The 19,365-nt window shown below is 36.6% G+C and overlaps 1 protein-coding gene across 2 annotated transcripts in view; it reads left to right on the plus strand.

Moving 5' to 3' along the window:
* Positions 1-18,260, plus strand: part of ZC3H8 (zinc finger CCCH-type containing 8) — a 40,216-nt gene extending 21,956 nt beyond the window's left edge. For both annotated transcript variants that reach the window (XM_008008389.3, XM_073023156.1), the window contains exons 6-9: positions 559-670; positions 2,010-2,119; positions 3,004-3,051; positions 17,559-18,260. In XM_008008389.3, the coding sequence (XP_008006580.1) occupies positions 559-670; positions 2,010-2,119; positions 3,004-3,036 (255 nt within the window). In that variant the 3' untranslated portion in view covers positions 3,037-3,051; positions 17,559-18,260. The remainder of the gene's footprint in view (positions 1-558; positions 671-2,009; positions 2,120-3,003; positions 3,052-17,558) is intronic.
* Positions 18,261-19,365: the final 1,105 nt, after the last annotated feature.

Raw genomic sequence — 19,365 nt, forward strand, 5'->3', positions numbered from 1 at the left:
ATGCGGGTGGATCACCTAAGTCAGATAATTTTTTGGGTTTGTTGTTGTTGTTATTCTTGTTGTTTTGAGACAGAGTCTCGCTCTGTCACCCAGGCTGGAGTGCAGTGGTGCAATGTCGGCTCACTTCAAGCTCCACCTCCCGGGTTCATGCCATTCTCCTGCCTCAGCCTCCCGAGTAACTGGGGCTACAGACGCTTGCCACCACTCCTAGCTGATTTTTTTGTATTTTTAGTAGAGATGGGGTTTCACCGTGTTAACCAGGATGGTCTCGATCTCCTGACCTCGTGATCCGCCCACCTCGGCCTCCCAAAGTGCTGGGATTATAGGCGTGAGCCACCGATAATTTTTAAAAATGCTTTGTGTTTAAAAATGTTTGGGACTTAAGAGAATTTTAATCAAATATATGTGATGTGGTTATAATTTATTAACCATTAGAATGTGCTGCCTCTAAGACTTTGGTTCTTTCTGGAATCATTTTCTTATTTAAAGTTTAGTGGGAATTAAATCATAATGACTATGGGAAATAATGGCTTTTCCTTGCTCCTTCTTTTGGCTTAGGGAGACCAGTGTAAATTTGATCATGATGCAGAGATAGAGAAGAAAAAGGAAATGTGTAAGTTTTACGTACAAGGATATTGTACCAGAGGTGAAAACTGTCTGTATTTGCATAATATCCTTTATCACAAGATATAGTGACTTTATTCTTTATAAATATTTACATGAACATTTTAAATGTGCAAAATTTTTAATGAAACCAGTGTTTTAGCTATACCAAAATGATAGTATTCAAGTCCAACTTAGTATCAAAGTGATTAAATTGTACATGGATTTTTTCATAAGCAAGAAAAGAGGAATTCCTTAGAAAATCTCTCAAATGATGATTCTTTCTGTTCAACATGGGTGATATAGAGGGTCCATGAGACCTCTTCAAGTCCCAGAAAGAATATCACAATTTCTACTGTGGCACTGACTAATTGAATCTATATTCAAATAAGCTACTTCATAAAAAGGCAGGGATTACGTAATTTGGGAGTACCTGTTTTCTGTGTATTCTGTACTGTGTAGAAATTAATTGTCCCTTAATTTGTAGAATAGCCTTAGCTCTTCAGTGCAAATGGCACAGACAAGTTATAAAAACATGGAATATAAACATTTTAGGTTAACAGCACCTTTAGTCATCACGAAATTTTTTTTTCTTCAGGCATTCAGTATAAGGAGTATCAAAATGTAATTTGAGGATTGTTTTCCTAGAAAACAATATTGAAGTTATATAGATTTATTCTGTTGTAAACAAGTCTAATGTACAAAGGATCCAGATTTGTAAGATATGTTGTTTTTGACTTTGATTCCTCCACCCCCAAAGGAATGCTTTAAAAATGATCACATTTATCAAGGTATTTAAAATATATACCCCTTTCATATATGAAACATACCTGTACTCTATTATAAGAATGGATATGAAGGAAGAAAATGTCCTGTGATAGCCATTAAACTTGATTTATGTATGTAGTCTTTCTAAAATTAGATTTTTTAATGTATTCCAGTTAATTTATTATCTCATACTTTAAATAGAGAAATCCAGTTTCTACTAGTAGGAAAGGTCTTTTTCTTTTCTTTCTTTTCTTTTTTTTTTTTTTTCTTTGCTCTGTTGCCTAGGCTGGAGTGTGGTGGCACAGTCTTGGTTCACTGCAACCTCTGCCTCCCAGGTTCAAATGATTCTGGTGCCTCAGCCTCCTGAGTAACTGGAATTACAGACATGCCTGTGCCATCATGCCCAGCTAATTTTTGTATTTTTAGTAGAGGCAAGGTTTCGCCATGTTGGCTAGGTTGGTCTTGAATTCCTGGCCTCAAGTGATCTGCACACCTCAGCCTCCTAAAGTGCTGGGATTACAGGCATGAGCCACCGCCTGTGGCCGCAAAGGTCTTTATTTAGGAAAAATAAAGTCATTAAGTTAATAATATTATTTCAGTTGGATTAAAATTATTCTTTTCCTTAACACTTGGGTTACATGAATATCCTTGTAAGTTTTACCATACGGGAACAAAATGTTATCAGGGAGAATATTGCAAGTTTTCTCATGCTCCACTGACTCCTGAAACACAAGAATTGTTGGCTAAAGTAAGTATACTTTTTAATAATCTTTTGGTTTTTCTTTTTTAAGGAATATGTTTGAACTAAGGATGAGAATTTGAAGATAATTAAGGAGAGTGCCTCTTAGGTTAGCATATGGGATATATTAGGACTGATAACTTAAGAATTCAGCTTAAATATTTTTCATTTGTATATGTTTCCTTGTAGCTGAAAGGAAGATGTATATTCATTGCTGATTTAAGTTGAATGATGTAAAATCTTCAGTGTAAGCCATTTTAATAGCTAAGCTAAGCTAAACAAAGCAAATCAAATAAGAAAAATAGTACGCCTGTTATAAAGACTCTTGGAAGGAAAGTTACAAGTTACAGGTTTATAAACATTTTAGAATTACATCAGACAATAGTTAAGGAGTAATTTCAAAATGTTTTCTTCAGATATTCTTGCAGTCTGTGAGAAAAGGTCATGGAAAAGTTACAGTCATTTGTATTCTTTCATTTCTCATGTTAGTTGGAGCTAGTCTCTTAAAAATTCAATCTAAGTATACATAAAAATTAAAAAGATTGTTTTGAAGCCAACCATACGATCTTGTGGCAAAACGTTCCCTTGAGCATATGCAAATATTACAAAGTCAAAAGTGCTTGTTTATAGATATTTTTAGGTTGTAAAATATGAATAGTTAATGTGGAATTAGAAGTTGTACCAAATATTCCGTTATTTATATGAAATAGATATGGAAAAGTGATATATATAAAATAAGTGTTTCAGTTCCTGTAGTAGTAGTAAATAATGTTAGGTGATTATTAGGATGAATTTGATTGGAATCATTTGAAAGTTATGAGTATGACAGTATACCTGAATTAGACATGAATGCATAAAAATGACTGTGATTTTTTTTTTTTTTTTCATATTAGGTTTTGGATACTGAAAAGAAGCCATGTAAATAAAATAGACATAAAAAGGTAAAATTAGAATTTACCACATTTCTTTTTTTCTTGTCTAAACATCTCCAGAAGTTGGCATGTCAACCTCAATAGGGTTCTCAAATAGAAGTATTTTTCTTCTTCCTCCCCCAGTAAAAAAGAATTATAAAATATTTGATGTATTTACATACCTATATGGATCGACATCAGCCTGCTTCCTTGTGTGGGCTTGTCTATCAGGTATATTTTTATTCTTCTCTTGTATTTCTTTGTAGATTTACCAAATACATATAATTCACAAAACAATATATTTAGTTCTGCTTATGTTTGGATTTTATTCAGACTGTATCATACTCTCTGTATTAATTGATGACATGGCTATTTTCACTCAACATTATTCATTCATGTAGATGCATGCAGCTGTCATTCATTTTTACTCCTATATAACATTTCATTCTATGTTATTTAGTCATTCTATTAATGAATGTTTAGGTTATTTTCAATTTTTGAAAATACAAACTCTTTTTGTAAGTATCCATATACATACCTCTTGGTATGAATGTGCACAAGTTATCCACAGTATGTGCCAAGGAGTAGAATCATATCATCATAAAATTTAATATAATATCAGTTTTTTCTCAAGTAGTTATACCAGTTTATACTCCTACAAACTGTGTAGAACTCCTGTCATTCTATACTTGCCAATATTTTATATTGTCAGTACTTTAACCAATTTAGTGGATGTAAAAATAGAATCTCATAACTTAATTTGCATCTTTTCTTATGCTTACTGGCTTTTGAGTTTCATCTTTGGTGAAATGCCTGTTAAGGTCTTTTGCCCATGTTTTTTATTGGTCTGATTGTCCTTTATACATTGATTTTTATATATTCCTTATATAATTCTTTGTGAGTTATGTGTGGCAGGCCTTCTCCCATTTGGTGGACGGTCTTTTCTTTTCTTTCTTTTTTTTTTTTTTTTTAGGCATCTCAGGGAGTAGAATTACTTATTTTGGGAATCTTTTTGTTTATGGCTAGTTTTATGTTTTGTGTCTCGTTTAAGAAATTATTCCCTATCGTGAGTCTGTAAAGTAATTTAACTTTCTTTTTTTAACTTTTGGAGCTTTGCCTTATACATTTATATTTTAATCCATTGGGAATTGTATTAACAGTTGGTACAGTAATGGTGTTTAGCAAAAACAACTACCAGGTTCTCAGTAGTGAATAACACAAAGTGCTTATTTTTTATGCATATATAGATTGGCTGGGAGTTGGCTGATCTCATCTGGCCTTGGTTGGGTTGGCCCTGTTTCATATGGCAGATCTGCTGGGACAGTTCTTATCTAATTTTCCTGGGACCTGTGGGCTAGCTAGGGCATGTTCTTCTCATGGTGTTGGCAGAAACTCAAGAGGGCAAAGCCCTGTTTACAGCACATTAACTTGGCTAAAGTAAGTCATGTGGCCAAGCCCAAAGTCAAGGAGAAGGAAACTGTACTCCACCTTTTGTACTTTACATGTGGGAGGAACTGTTAGAATGAATGAAAAAAGAGTATAACTATAACTCTAGGGAGAAAAGAAAAAATAATAGTAATTGACTTTTTAAAAATGGTATCAGAGGCCTCATACCTTTCTTTTTTTTGTTGTTCCCTTTTTCCCATATGGATAACCAATCTCCCAAGTATTATTTAATTAAAAAGCCTGCTTTCCGCCACTAACCTGTAATGCCCCTTTTGGTATATGTCAAGTTTCCATCAAGTGAAGATCTGAAGGTCTGTTTCTGGGATGTCAGTTCTCCATTTGTCTTTTTTTTCTCCAGCATATACTATCTTAACTACTGTAGCAACACTTGTTTCTATCAGTCATTTTGATTATAGCTTTTGCAGTAGGAGTGACGCTGTATCTCACTGTAGTTGTAATTTTCATTTCTCTAATGACTATAAACATCTTTGCATGTGCTTATTGGCCATTAGCCAGTTTAGATCTCTGCCCATTTTAAAATTAGATTGTTTTCGTACTGAGTTTTAGGGTTCTTTACATATATTGCATACAGATCCTTCATTAGATACTTTATTTGCAAATATCCCAATCTGTGGCTTGTCTTATTTTATTAATGTTGTCTTTTGAAGCATGAAAGTTTTCATTTTGATATTGTACAGTTTATCAGTTTTTTCTTTTATGGATCATGCTTTCCGTGTTGTATCTCAGAATTCATTGCCTAAGGCAAAGTCACAAGATTTGCTCTTATGTTTTCTTCTAAAAATATTCTAGTTTTAGCTCTTGTGTTTATGTCTATGATTCATTTTGAGTTAATTTTTAGGAATTGTGTGAGTTAAGGGCAAAATTTTTTTACATGTAGATATCCAGTTGTCCCAGAACTTTTTTTTTTTTTTTTTTTTTTTGAGGCAGAGTCTCACTCTGTTGTCAGACTGGAGTGCAGTGGCACAGTCTTGGCTCACTGCAGCCTCTGCCTCCCAGGTTCAAGTGATTCTCATGCCTCAGCCTCCCGAGTAGCTGAAATTATAGGCATGCACCACCACGTCTGGCTACTTTTTGTATTTTTAGTAGAGATGGGCTTTCACCACGTTGGCCAGGCTGGTCTTGAACTCCTGACCTCAGGTGATCTGCCCACCTTGAACGTCCAGAGTTCTGGGATTACAAAGGTGAGCCACTGTGCCTGGCCACCAGCACCATTTTTAAAAAAAGACTGCCCCTTCCCTCTGACTTGCCTTCATGCCTTTGTCAAAAATCAGCTGACTATAAATGTATGGATTTATTTCTGTACTCAGTTGTGTTCCATTGACCTCTATATGTGTGTCCTTATACACTATCACAGTGTCTTGATTACTGTAACTTTGTCCTAAGTTTTGAAATAAGGAAGTGTAAGCTGTCTAGCTTTGTTCTACCTTTCAAAGATTGTTTTGGCTACTCTGGATCTTTGGCTTTTCCATGTAAGTTTTAAGATCAGCTTGTAAACTTCTGCAAAAAACCCATGCCGAGATTTTGATAGGGATTGCATTGAATCTGTGGAAAATTGCACATAGAATTCTGATCTATGAGCGTGGAATGTCTCTCCATTTATTTAGATCTTCAGTTTCTCTCAGTTTTGTAATTTTCATTGTACAAGTGTACAGTGTACACTTTTTTGTTAATTTATTCCTACATATTCTGTTTGATGCTATTGAATGGAATTGCCATTTAAACTTTGTTTTTAGATTGTTCACTGGTAGTATGTAGAAACACAATTTATTTTTGTTGTTGATCTTGTTTCCCAAGACTTTGTATTCATTTATTAGCTCTAGTAGGTTTTATTTTGTATGTGCATGTATTCCTTAGGAATTCCTTAGGAATTTGCATGTAGGATTATGTTATCCGAGAATAAAGATAGTTTTACCTCTTCCTTTTTTTTTTTTTTAGTTTTACCTCTTCCTTTTTTTTTTTTTTTTTTTTTTTTTTTTTTTTTTTTTTTTGAGATGAATTCTTGCTCTTGTCCCCCAGGCTGGAGTGCAAATGGCGCGATCTTGGCTCACTGCAACCTCCGCCTCCCAGGTTCAAGCGATTCTCCTACCTCAGTCTCCCGAGTAGCTGGGATTACAGGCACCTGCCACCACGCCCGGCTAATTTTTATATTTTTAATGGAGATGGGGTTTCATCATGTTGGCCAGGCTGGTCTCAAACTCCTGACCTCAGGCGATCCACCCGCCTTGGCCTCCCAAAGTGCTAGGAGTACAGGTGTGAGCCACCATGCCCGGCTACCTTTTCCTTTCTAAACTAGATGCTTTTCATTTCTTTTTGTGCCTGATTTTACTGGCTGAAACCTTCTATACAAGGTTAAATAGAAGTGAGAGCAGATAATGTTGCCTTTGTCCTGATACTTGGCAGAAGCATTCAGTCTTTCACCATTACATATGATTTTAGCTGTAGGTTTTTATAGATACTGTAGTTCAAGGAAGTTCTCTCCTGTTTCTAGTTTTTTGAGTACTTTTATCATGGATGAATCTTGGGTTTTATCAAATGATTTCTCTGCATCTGTTGAGATGGCCATATAATTTTCCCCTTACTTTATTCACATGATATATTAGTTGTAAAACAAATCTTACATTCTTGAGATAAACCCCACTTGGTCATGTTGTATATAATTTATTATTGGATTTCATTTGCTAATATTTTATTAAGGATTTTTGCATCTTTTTCATGTTTATGAGGGGTATTCATGCATAGCTTTCTTTTTGTGTGATGTCTTTTTCTGGCTTTCATATCAAGGTAATACTGGCCTCCTAGAATGAGTTGAAAGGTGTTCCAGCTTTCTCTATTTTCTGTAAGAATTCATGAAAAATTGTTATTATTTCTCCTTTAATTCACCAGTAAGATAACTGGGCCTGAGCTTCTTTGTTTTATTTATTTATTTATCTATTTTTGAGATGGAGTCTTGCTCTGTCGCGCAGGCTGAAGTCTAGTGGTGCAATCTCAGCTCACTGCAAACTCCGCCTTCTGGGTTCACGCCATTCTCCTGCCTCAGCCTCCCGAGTAGCTGGGACTACAGGTGCCCACCACCATGCCCAGCTAATGTTTTTATATTTTTAGTAGAGACAGGGTTTCACCGTGGTAGCCAGGATGGTCTCGATCTCCTGACCTCGTGATCTGCCTGCCTCAGCCTCCCAAAGTGCTGGGATTACAGGCGTGAGCCATCACGCCTGGCTGCTTTTTTTTTTTTTTTAATTAGAAGATTTTACATAACAGATTCAATTTCTGTCCTTGTTATAAGTTTATTCAGATTTTTCTTTTTTAGAAAAAAACAGCTTTGGTAATTTGTATCTTTCTATTAATTTCGCTATTTCATCTAAGTTGTCTACTTTGTTGGTGTAAATTTGTTTATAGTATTATCTTATAAACCTTTTGAATTCTGTATTATAAAAATATTTTCTTTTTTTTCTTTTTTTTTTTTTTTTTGAGATGGAGTCTCACTCTGTTGCCTAGGCTGGAGTACAGTGGCACAATCTCAATTTACTGCAACCTCTACCTCCTGGGTTCAAGTGATTCTCCTGCCTTAGCTTCCCAAGTAGCTGGGATTACAGGTGTGTGCCACCACACCTGGCTAATTTTTGTATTTTTAGTAGAGATGGGGTTTCACCGTGTTGGCCAGGCTGGTCTCGAACTCCTGACCTCAGGTGATCCACTTGCCTTGGCCTCTCGAATTGTTGGGATTACAGGCATGAGCCACCACGCTCACCCTGTTGTCCAGGCTGGAGTGCAGTAGCATGATCTTGGCTCACTGCAACTTCTGTCTCCTGGGTTCAAGTGATTCTCCTGCCTCAGCCTCCTGAGTAGCTAGGACTACAAGCACCTACCCCCGTGCCCAGCTAATTTTTGTATTTTTAGTAGAGACCGAGTTTCACCATGTTGGCCCGGCTGGCCTCGAACTCCTGACCTCAAGTGATCTGCTCACTTCAGCCTCCCAAAGTGTTGGGATTACAGGCATGAGCCACTTTGCCTGGTCAGCTTTGTGATATTGAGGCTTTTAATCTATGAATATGTTGACTGTAGTCTTTTTTTAGACATAGGGTCTTGCTCTGTTGCCTAGGCTGGAGTGCAGTGGCACGATCATAGCTCACTTTAGCCTCGAACTCCTGGGCTCAAGCAGTCCTCCTACCTAAGCCTCCCAAGTAGCTGGGACTGCAGGTGTGCTACTACACCTGGCTAATTGTTGTCTGTAGTCTTTCAAAATGTCTTTTGATAACATTTTATTATTTTCCCCAGTGGGTTGCATTTTTTTTAACAATTAACTATTTTGAGGTATACAGAACAGTCAATAAATTGCACCCATTTTAAATGCACACATGCAAAATAAAACCTACTAGAGTTAATAAACAAATTCAGCAAAGTCTCAGGAAACAAGATCAATACACAAAAATAAATTCTGTTTCTACATACTACCAATGAACAATCCAAACATGAGGTTTAAACAACAATTTCATTCAGTAGCATCAAACAGAATAAAATAGGAATAAATTAAAAAGGTGTATACTTGTACACTGAAAATTACAAAACTGAGAGAAACTGAAGATCTAAATGAATGGAGAGTATGCAGTTCAATGAGTTTTGACACCAGTTTTGACATGAGTGTATAACCATATATCTACCCCCACAATCAATAAATAGGACATTCCATCACCCCAGAATGTTCCCTGTGACACTTTACTACAACTCATTCTCCTTCTCTCAGACCTCAGGCATTCACTGGTATTCTTTCAGTAAGTATCTATTAGTTTTGCCTGTTGTAGAATTTCATATAAGCAGAATTCTATAGTCTACAGTCTTGTGTCTTTTGCCCAGTATGGTGTTTTGATGCTTCCCGTTTTTATGTGTATATTAGCAGCACACTTCTCTTTATTACTGAATTGTGTTCTTTTGTATGGATATACTGGTTTATTCATCTGTTGATCGACATTTGAGTGTTATAAATAAAGCTTCAGTGAACATTTGTGTTCAAGTCTTTGAGGCAATGTAATTTGAAATAAAAGCAATGATAGTGTATTTTTGTCCTGGGTTTTAAAGAGACTGCTATTAATATTTTCCCCACTGAATACAATGTGTCCTGCAATTTTCTGGTAGAAACTCTATCAAGTTACTGAAATTCTCTTCAAATTGTAGTTTGATAAGAGTTGTTGGGCTTTTTGTTTCTTTGTTTTATAATCATGAAAAGATGTTGACTTTTTTGGAATGCTTTTTGACGTGACCAGAGTTTTTCTTTTTATCCTGCTAAAGTGACAGATTATATCTGTGTATTTAAAAAACTAATCCACCCTTACATTCCTGATATAAACTAAATTTTTAAATGTAAATGCGAAGTTTTCAAATATCATTATGTGAAGACATTTGGCATAATATTAATGGCATCTTCTTAATAGCTATAAAATATGTAGTTATGTTACCTTTTTATTCCTTTTTTTTTTTTCCCCCTTTGAGACAGGGTCTCACTGTCACCCAAGCTGGAGTGCAGTGGTGTAATCTCATCTCACCACAACCTCTGCCTCCCAGGCTCAAGCAACTCTCCTGCCTCAGCCTCCCGAGTAGCTGGGATTACAGGCACGTAATTTTTGTATTTTTAGTATAGACAGGGTTTTACCATGTTGGCCAGCCTGGACTCAAACTCCTGACCTCAAATGATCCACCGGCCTTGTCCTCCCAAAGTGCTGGGATTACAGGCCTAAGCCACCACGCCTGGCCTTTATTCCTTATGTTGATTATTTGTGCCTTCTGTTTTTCTTGATTAATTAGCCTGGAGTTTCATAGTTACATTATTCTCTAGAAAGAACCAATTTTGCTTTCCTTAATTCTATTTTATACTAATTTTCTATTTCATCAATTTATCTTCTAGATTATGTCAGTCCTTTTACATTGTTTGGGCTTACTTTGCCCAAAGATTGATTGTTAGCATTTCTTCTTTCTTAGCACATCTAAACCTATAAATTTCTCTTAATGTACTCTTTTACTTATATCCCCAAAGTTTTTAAAATATTCTTATAAAAGTAATATATGCAGATAGTTTAAAAAGTCAAGAGGTTATACAAGAATTATCATGTAAAAACAGCAGTCCTTCATATCATGATTATTTTTGTAGATGCTGGAAAAGCTTTCTGCTAAATTCAACACTCATTTCTTATTTTAAAAAAACACTAACGAAAATAGAAATAGATGGATACTTTAAAAGTTTTTTGTTGTGATAAAATACACATAATATTTACCATCTTAACCATTTGTAAATGTATAGTTAAGTAATGTTCAGTTCATTCATATAGTTTTGAAACCATTACCACCACGTATATCACCAGAGCTCATGTTTTTAATCTCAAAACTAAAACCCTGTATCCATTAAACAAAAACTCCTCATTTCCTCTTGTCTTCAAGGCCTTGATAACTACCATCCTGTTTTCTGTCTCTTGTGATTTTGACTACTTTAGATATCTCATATAAGTGAAATCATATAGCATTTATCCTTTTTGACAGACATTTCTGTCACCACCATCCTATTTTCTGTCCCTTGTGATTTTGACAAATTTAGGTATCTCATATAAGTGAAATCATATGGTATTTGTCCTTCTTGACAGACTTACTTCATTTAGCATAATGTCCTCAAGATTCATCCATACTGTAGCATGTCAGAATTTCTTCTCTTTTTAGGGCACAGCCTCCTGTTGCCCTGGAAACACCCAGACAGAAGGGTAGGCAACTGCACCCACCCCCACCTCTTGTAGCCAGACAGGCCAGGCCACACCTGCTAGAGCTTCCAACCCAGTGATCCTACTTCTACTTGAACTCTGCAGGCAGGTGCAAACCCCATGTTTACCCAGGAAGTACACGGACAACAGATTAGGGCTGACCTAGCAAGGATACAACTTGTCTGTCAACTGAGGTTCCTGTCTGAGGGAGAGCCCCATGGACAAGAACACTCAACAAAAGAAACACGCGCACAGAGAGACGGTAATCAGAGAGGGCTCCTCCAAGACCCAGGAGCAGACTAGAATCTAAGCCAGTCAACTAAACCCACCTTATACTGTAATCAAACCCCTAAGGTTATCAAGAAGAAAAAAGCAAAAAATCCATCCAAAGGACAGCAGCTTCAAAGATTGAAGAACATCAGCCCATACAAATGAGAAACAACCAGCATAAGAACTCTGGCAACTCAAAAAGCCAGAGTGCCTTCTTACCTCCAAATGACTGCACCAGTTCCCTAGTAGCGGTTATTAACCATGTTGAAATGGCTGAAATGTCACAAATAGAATTCAGAATATGGATAGGAACAAAGATCAATGACATACAGGAGATAGTCAACCGAATCCAAGAAATCTAAGGATTACAATAAAACAATACAGGAGGTGATAGACCAAATGACCATTATAAGACAGATCTCAGTTGACCTGATAGAGCTGGAAAACAGACGAGAAGAATTTCAGAGTGCAATCTCAAGTTTTATCAGCAGAATCAACCAAGCTGAAGAAGGAGCTCAGAGCTGGAAGACTGGCTCTCCAAAATAACTCAATCAGAGAAAAATAAAGTAAAAACAATAAAGAAGACTGCATTTTGTTCCTTCATGCATTGCTATAAAGAAATACCTTAGACTGGGTAATTTATAAAGAAAAGGAGTTTAATTAGCTCATGGTTCTGCAGGCTGTACAGGAAGCACGGAGACTTCTACTTCTGAGGAGGCCTCAGGAAACTTACAGACATGGCAGAAGGTGAATGACGAGCCAGCATGTTGCATGACCAGCAAGAGAGAGAGAGTGGGGAGGAGCTACACACTTTTAAACAACCATATCTTGCGAGCACTCACTATTGCTAGGACAGTACCAAGGGGGATGGTGCTAAACCATTCATGAGAAACCTGCCCCCATGATCTAGTCACCTCCCCACCTTCAGCATTAGGTATTACAATTCAACATGAGATTCGAGCAGGGACACAGATTCAAACCATATCAAAGACTGAACAAAACCTCTGAGAAGAAATTATGTAAAGAGACCAAATCTATGACAAATTTCTGTCTCTGAAAGACAGGAAGAGAAAACAAGCAACTTGGAAAGCATATTTCAGGATATCATCCAAGAAAATTTTCCCAACCTTGCTAGAGAGGCCAACATTCAAGTTCAGGAAATACAGGGAACCTCTGCAAAATTCTACACAAGAAGATCATCCTCATGACACGTAGTCATCAGATTCTCCAAGGTCAAAATGAAAGAAAAAATAGTGAAGGGCAGCTGGAGAGAAGGGGCAGGTCACCTACAAAGGGATTTTTTTTTTTTTTTTTTTTTTTTTTTGAGACAGAGTTTTGCTCTTTTTGCTCAGGCTGGAGTGCAATGGCACGATCTCAGCTCACCACAGCCTCTACCTCCCAGGTTCAAGTGATTCTCCTGCCTCAGCTTTCTGAGTAGCTGGGATAACAGGCATGTGTCACCATGCCTGGCTAATTTTTGTATTTTTAGTGGAGACAGGGTTTCTCCATGTTGGTCAGGCTGGTCTTTGAACTCCCGACTTCAGGTGATCCACCTGCCTTGGCTTCCCAAAGTGCTGGGATCACAGGTGTGAGCCACCGCTCCTGGCCCTACAAAGGGGTCTTTAGGCTAACAGCAGACCTATCAGCAGCAACCATACAAGCCAGAAGAGATTAAAGGCCTATATTCAGCATTCTTAAAGAATTTTCAACCAAGAATTTTATATCCAGCCAAACTAAGCTTCATAAGCAAAGGAATATTAAATCCTTTTCAGATAAGCAAAGGCTAAGGGAATTTGTTACCACCAGACCTGCCTTATAAGAGGTCCTGAAGGGATGCTAAATATGGGAAGTAAAGACCATTACTGGCCACTACAAAAATACGCTTAAAAGTACATAGGCCAGTGACACTATAATGCAGCCATACAAACATATCTGCATGATAACCAGCTGACAGTGTTATGACAGGATCAAATCTACATGTATCAATACTAACCTTGAATGTAAATAGGCTACACACTCCAGTTAAAAGGCACAGACTGGAAAGTTGAATATAGAAACAAAACCCAATGGTATGCTGTCTTCAGGAGGATCATCTCACATGCAGTGACACCCATAGACTCAAAGTAAAGGAATGGAAAAAATCTACTAAGCAGATGGAAAACATAAAAAGACAGGAGTTGGCTATTCTAATTTCAGGCAAAACAGACTTTAAACCAACAAAGATTTTTAAAGACCTATGAAGTGACTTAAATAACCACACAGTAATAGTGGGAGACATTAAACATTCCACTCACAGTATTAGATCATTGAGGTAGAAAAGTAACAAAGATGTTTGGGACCTGAACTCTATACTTGACCAAAATGGACCTAGAGGACATCTACAGAACTCTGCACCCAAAAACATCAGAAGGTGCTCATTCTGTGCTCATGCGCACATGACACATACTCATGTATGTGCTCAACTGCATATGACACATACTCTAAAATTGACCATACAACCAGGCATAAAATAATCCACAGCAAATTTAAAAAAAAATCACCTCACTCATACTCTCAGACCACTGTGCAACAAAAGTAGAAATCAATGCTAAGAAAATCGCACAAGGCCGGGCATGGTGGCTCGTGCCTGTAATCCCAGCACTTTGGGAGGCCGAGGCAGGTGGATCACCAGGTCAGGAGATCGAGACTATCCTGGCTAACACAGTTAAACCCCGTTTCCACTAAAAACTACAAAAAAATTAGCCAGGCATGGTGGCGGGCACCTGTAGTCCCAGCTACTTAGGAGGCTAAGGCAGGAGAATGGCATGAACCCAGGAGGCGGAGCTTGCAGATGAGCTGAGATTGCGCCACTGCACTTCAGCCTGGGCGACAGAGTGAGACTCCGTCTCAAAAAAATAATAAAGAAAGAAAGAAAATTGCACAAAACTATACAGTTACATGGAAGTTAACCTGGTCCTGAATGGCTTCTGGGTAAATAATGTTGTAAGTAGTGTTGTGAAGACTTTCCCTTATGTTTTCCTCTAGGAGCTTTATAGGTTTAGCTCTTAACATTTATGTCTTTGATCCATTTTATGTTAATTTGTGTATGTTGTCTAAGACAATGGTCCAGCTTCATCATTTTGCATGAGGAGATCCAGTTTTCCTAGCACCACTGGTTGAAAGACTGTCCTTCCTTAAGGACAAAAGTCCTTGGTACTTTTGTCAACAATTATTTACCACAGATGTGAGGGTTTATTTCTAGCCTCTCTACTCTGTTCCATTACTCTATATGTCTGTCTTTTATGCTGTTAGCACACCGTTTTGATTACTATCACTTTGTATTGAAGTCGGGAAGTATAAGTCCCCCAAATTTGTTTTATATATATATATATATTTTGTTTGTTTGTTTGTTTGTTTGTTTGTTTTTTTGGCTATTTGTTCCTTCAGATCCCATGTGAATTTTAAGACAGATTTTTCTATATCTGGAAAAAACCATCAATTTGAATCTGATAGAGATTGCATTGAATACATAGATTGCTTTGGGTAGTAATAACATCTTAACAATATTGTCTTACAGGCCATTAACATGGGATGTCTTTCCATTTATTTATGTGCCTTTGATTTCTGTCAGCAGTGTTTTGTAGTTTTTATTACACAAGTCTCACCTCCTTGATTAAATTAATTCCTAATTACATTTGGCCCTTGAACAACAAAGGAATTATGATTACTGAACTCTTCTGCAGTCAAAAATCTGCATATAACTTTTCACTCCTCAAAATCATAACTAATAATAGCATACTGTTGACAGGAAGCCTTACCAAGAACATAAACAGTCGATTAACACATAAGTAACACATAAGTAGACTCATATCTGTATATATATATTTTTTTTCCAAATTGTAGTGAATCTCCAAAAACTTTTCCAAAGTATTTATTGAAAAACATCTGCATATAAGTGGATTCATACAGTTCAAACTTGTGTTGTTCAAGAGTCAACTGTATCCTATTCTTTTTGGGTATTGTAAATGGAATTGTTTTAATTTCCTTTTTAGACTGTTCATTGTTCTGATTATTGTGTGTTGAGGTTTTCTACATAGAAGATCATTGGGGGGATACTTTTTTAACATGATAAAATATGCTATACCTTAATAGGAATGCACCATACTCAATAGGACAAACAGTGGAGGCATTTCCACTAGAAGAGTCTATGTTCCATTGAGATTGCCTGGTTTCTAAACCTTTAGTTCCCTTCTAAAACCATCTGCCTTTGGGGTCAGGTTCATTTAAGAATGTCCTTGATGAAGCAGTAACAATTATTGTTATTAAACCTCACATACAGTCTTTTCAATATTATGCCTAACAGAATGGGAAGATATACAAAGTACTTCTGCAACTGTATTCCTAAGAAAAGTACATGTGCTGTGCTATCTGAGTTGCAAGCTGAATGAGTTGTTTTTCATGACTGCTGTTTTTACATGAAAGAACAACTGAGAGCTGGGTGTGCTGGTATGAGCCTGTAATCCCAGCTGCTCCGGAGGTGGAGGCAGGAGTTTGAATTCAGGTGCAGCCTGGGTAACACAATAAGACCCTATTTCTACAAAAACAAAAACAAAAAAAAACACACAACAAACCAGACACACAAACACAAACACAAACAAACAAAACTGAGGGGCAAATTTTTTTTTCAGATATAGGTGTTTGACAGGAACTTTTTCAGAAATGAACAGAGTGACTGTCACTTTGAGGAGGACAAATGAAAATATTTGTCTTCAATGATAAAATTCAAGCTTTTAAGCACAAATTACAGTTTTAGAACATTTGCTCTGTCCCTGTGAGCTTGAAAGCTTTCCTGTACCTAAAGACTGTTTTGGCAAGGTTCATTGGTGATATTAATGAATGTGACTTTTAAAAAACACTGTACTATATAATGAAACATAGAAGATCTGCATAGATTAGTAAACCGATATTTTCCACATAAACACTGCACAATATGACAAAATTATACGTGCATAAAGCACCCATCCACCCTATGAAGACCAATGGATTTTAATATAACAGTATAAAAAGTTCATTGATGTGGTTTCAGATTTCATACTGCAACTTGAAAATTTGTTTCCATTTGCTTTTAATATTCATTCACCTATCACTTTATTTTTAGTTTTTCTTTTTTTTTTTTTTTTTGTTTGAGATGGAGTCTCGCTCTGTCACCCAGGCTTGAGTGAAGTGGCACGATCTTCTCTCACTGCAACCTCTGCCTCCCGGGTTCAAGCGATTCTCATGTCTCAGCCTCCTGAATAGCTGGGATTACAGGCATGTGCCACCACGTCTGGCTAATTTTTTTGTATTTTTAGTAGAGACAGGGTTTCACCATGTTGGCCAGGCTGGTCTCAGACTCCTGACCTCAAGTGGTCCACCCGCCTTGGTCTCCCAGAGTGCTGGGATTACAGGTGTGAGCCACCGCGCCCGGTCTATTTTTAGTTTTTCTGAATAATTTTTAGGTTTGTTTCTTGTATGGAACATATGTAGTTGGGTTTTGCTCTGCAGACTGAACCAAAAATCTTTTTCTTTTGATAAGTGGATTAAGATCATTCACATTTATTAAAATGACCAAATGTTTGGTTTAGTTTCTGTCATTTTATTGTTACTGTTTCTTTCTCTATAACGTGTTTTCTTTGTTTTCTATTAAATTTTTCTTTTTTCATCTCATTTTTTGTTCCCTTTCTGCTTTTGTCTGATAATGTTTATCATGTTTCCATTCAAATTTATTCTTTCTTGTAATATAGTCTTAATTTGTAATGTTATTTTTTTCTTGTTTGTAATTTCTGAGGTTAGTCAATTCTTGTCTCATTATTTATATATATATTTTTTGCTTCAGTTCTAATCTTAGTTTTTGAATTTCAATTCAGAATATTCTTTAATTTTCCCAAAGAGGGGTATTTAATTCAGTTTGGATTTTTGCTTAATTGTTTTCTTCAGCTGTATGTTTTTTGTTGTTGTTTTGGGAGGTGAGAGCTGGGAGTAAGGGCGGCTAAGCTGGTAATTTTCATGAGCTGATGTGTTTTTGTCCTCTGTTTTCTTCTGTAGGTAGCATTGTACAGATGAAGAGTACTTAACACCCATGCCTGTTCAAGACTGTTCAAGACTGGTGATTTGGAGTAGTTTACAAGATTCCTCATTCAGAGTGCCTTCTTGTGTGACTGGGGTGATGTGCAGCTTCCATAATGGATGGGACAGAGAGCTGGGATCTAATGTACAAGTGAAGGGCTTGGTCTTCACTGAGACATTCCAGCCATTGGAATAGGAGAGAAGCATATATGGCAGAGATGCTGGCTGATGGGTAAATATGATAGTAAATTGTAGAAAACTCTTCTGATTGATTGGATTTCCTTAATAAAATAGGAAGCAAGGTTAGGCTGAGTGAGGGTGGGTGAAGAGGTAGAGGAGGTTTGAGGAGAGAGAACTGCTCGGAAGACATTGGTAGACAGACCATAAAAACAGAGTTGGTTCTCTTTATGACATTAAATAGTTTCACAACATATTTTTAATGGTTGCTCACAATTTCGTTTTAGGGCTTAAATTACGGTTCTATGATTTTTTTAAACCAGTTTCCTATTGTTAGACATTTATTTCCAGTTTCTTACTATTATAAATAAAGTGAAACAACATCTCTTACTAAACCATTTCTAAATTTGGAGTTCCTAACTTTTCTGGTGTTAAAATATAAGAATATTTATCTTTCTCATTGGTTTATAAACTGTAGTCAGATTATACACTTGTGTAAATTACAAACTTTAGGAGTGTGATGGTATCATTAACACAAGATTCGAATACAAAATGTTCCAAGTACAAATGATAATGAGATTCTAAATATGCAGTTTTATATAGTAATATTATTATTGGACAAATACCATGAAATGGAAACTCGTCATTATATTGTTTTATTGCTGGGAAAAGTAATACTATTACCAACTTGCTGGACATACAGAGTACACCAAAGCTAGTGATACTTCTTAGCCAAGTCCTATTTGAAAACGGGAATCAAAGTTATTTTCGTTGTTATCTAATCCCGCTAAAGCAAGAAAGGGAATTGCATATACTCCAAGCAAAGGTTTATCAGACAAGACCAAAGAAAGCAGGAAACAAGGGTAAATCCTAGACCCTTAGAAGCAGGAAACTGAAGAATGAAGAGCAAGTCATATCTCAATGCCCTTTTGCTGTCTGCCCAGGTTGATTGGTTCACTTCCCAGCTGTGGCTCGGGAGGAGGGCAAGGCACTTCTTATTTAAGTCTCATAACAACCTTATAAGGTGGATAATGCAATTCATTGCATAGAAAGGGAGTAAATAGGAATAATTTTTTAATTTTCATGAGCCTTGTCAATACTTGTAATTAATCTTCTACTACAGTCTAGCAGTTTATTTCCTAATATTACCTCATGTATAGTTTGATACTTATGAAGTATAGATTTTATATATAAAGTTTATATATAAGGAAATAAACAATTCTTATATTTCTGAGGCAGCACACATCTCACTTGTAGACTTAAAAGACGCAGCAGAGATTTCAGGGACTCAGAAGTCAAATCGAGTAAGTTAAAAACCTCTTATTTTTCAAATAATTGTTTTAAGAAACAAGCATACCTGTGTCAGTGAAATATCTTAACTTGTGTTGAATCAAGTTAGGAGAGAGAGATTCTCATGAATGTGTCCTGTGTTGTCAAAGCAGCTGCTAGCCTGTGGGTCTCTCCTACTTGGGTTATGGCAGCACCTCACAGCCAATTACTGGCCTCCATTCTCCCCTTTTCTCTGTACAGTTTGCTCTGGTTCCTCAGAGCAGATTTCCAAGTATACTGCTTCAGCCATGCCCTCACTGTGTCGTTCCCTGAACCAAGA

The sequence above is a fragment of the Chlorocebus sabaeus genome, chromosome 14, assembly GCF_047675955.1.
Source record: "Chlorocebus sabaeus isolate Y175 chromosome 14, mChlSab1.0.hap1, whole genome shotgun sequence".
Taxonomy (NCBI): domain Eukaryota; kingdom Metazoa; phylum Chordata; class Mammalia; order Primates; family Cercopithecidae; genus Chlorocebus; species Chlorocebus sabaeus.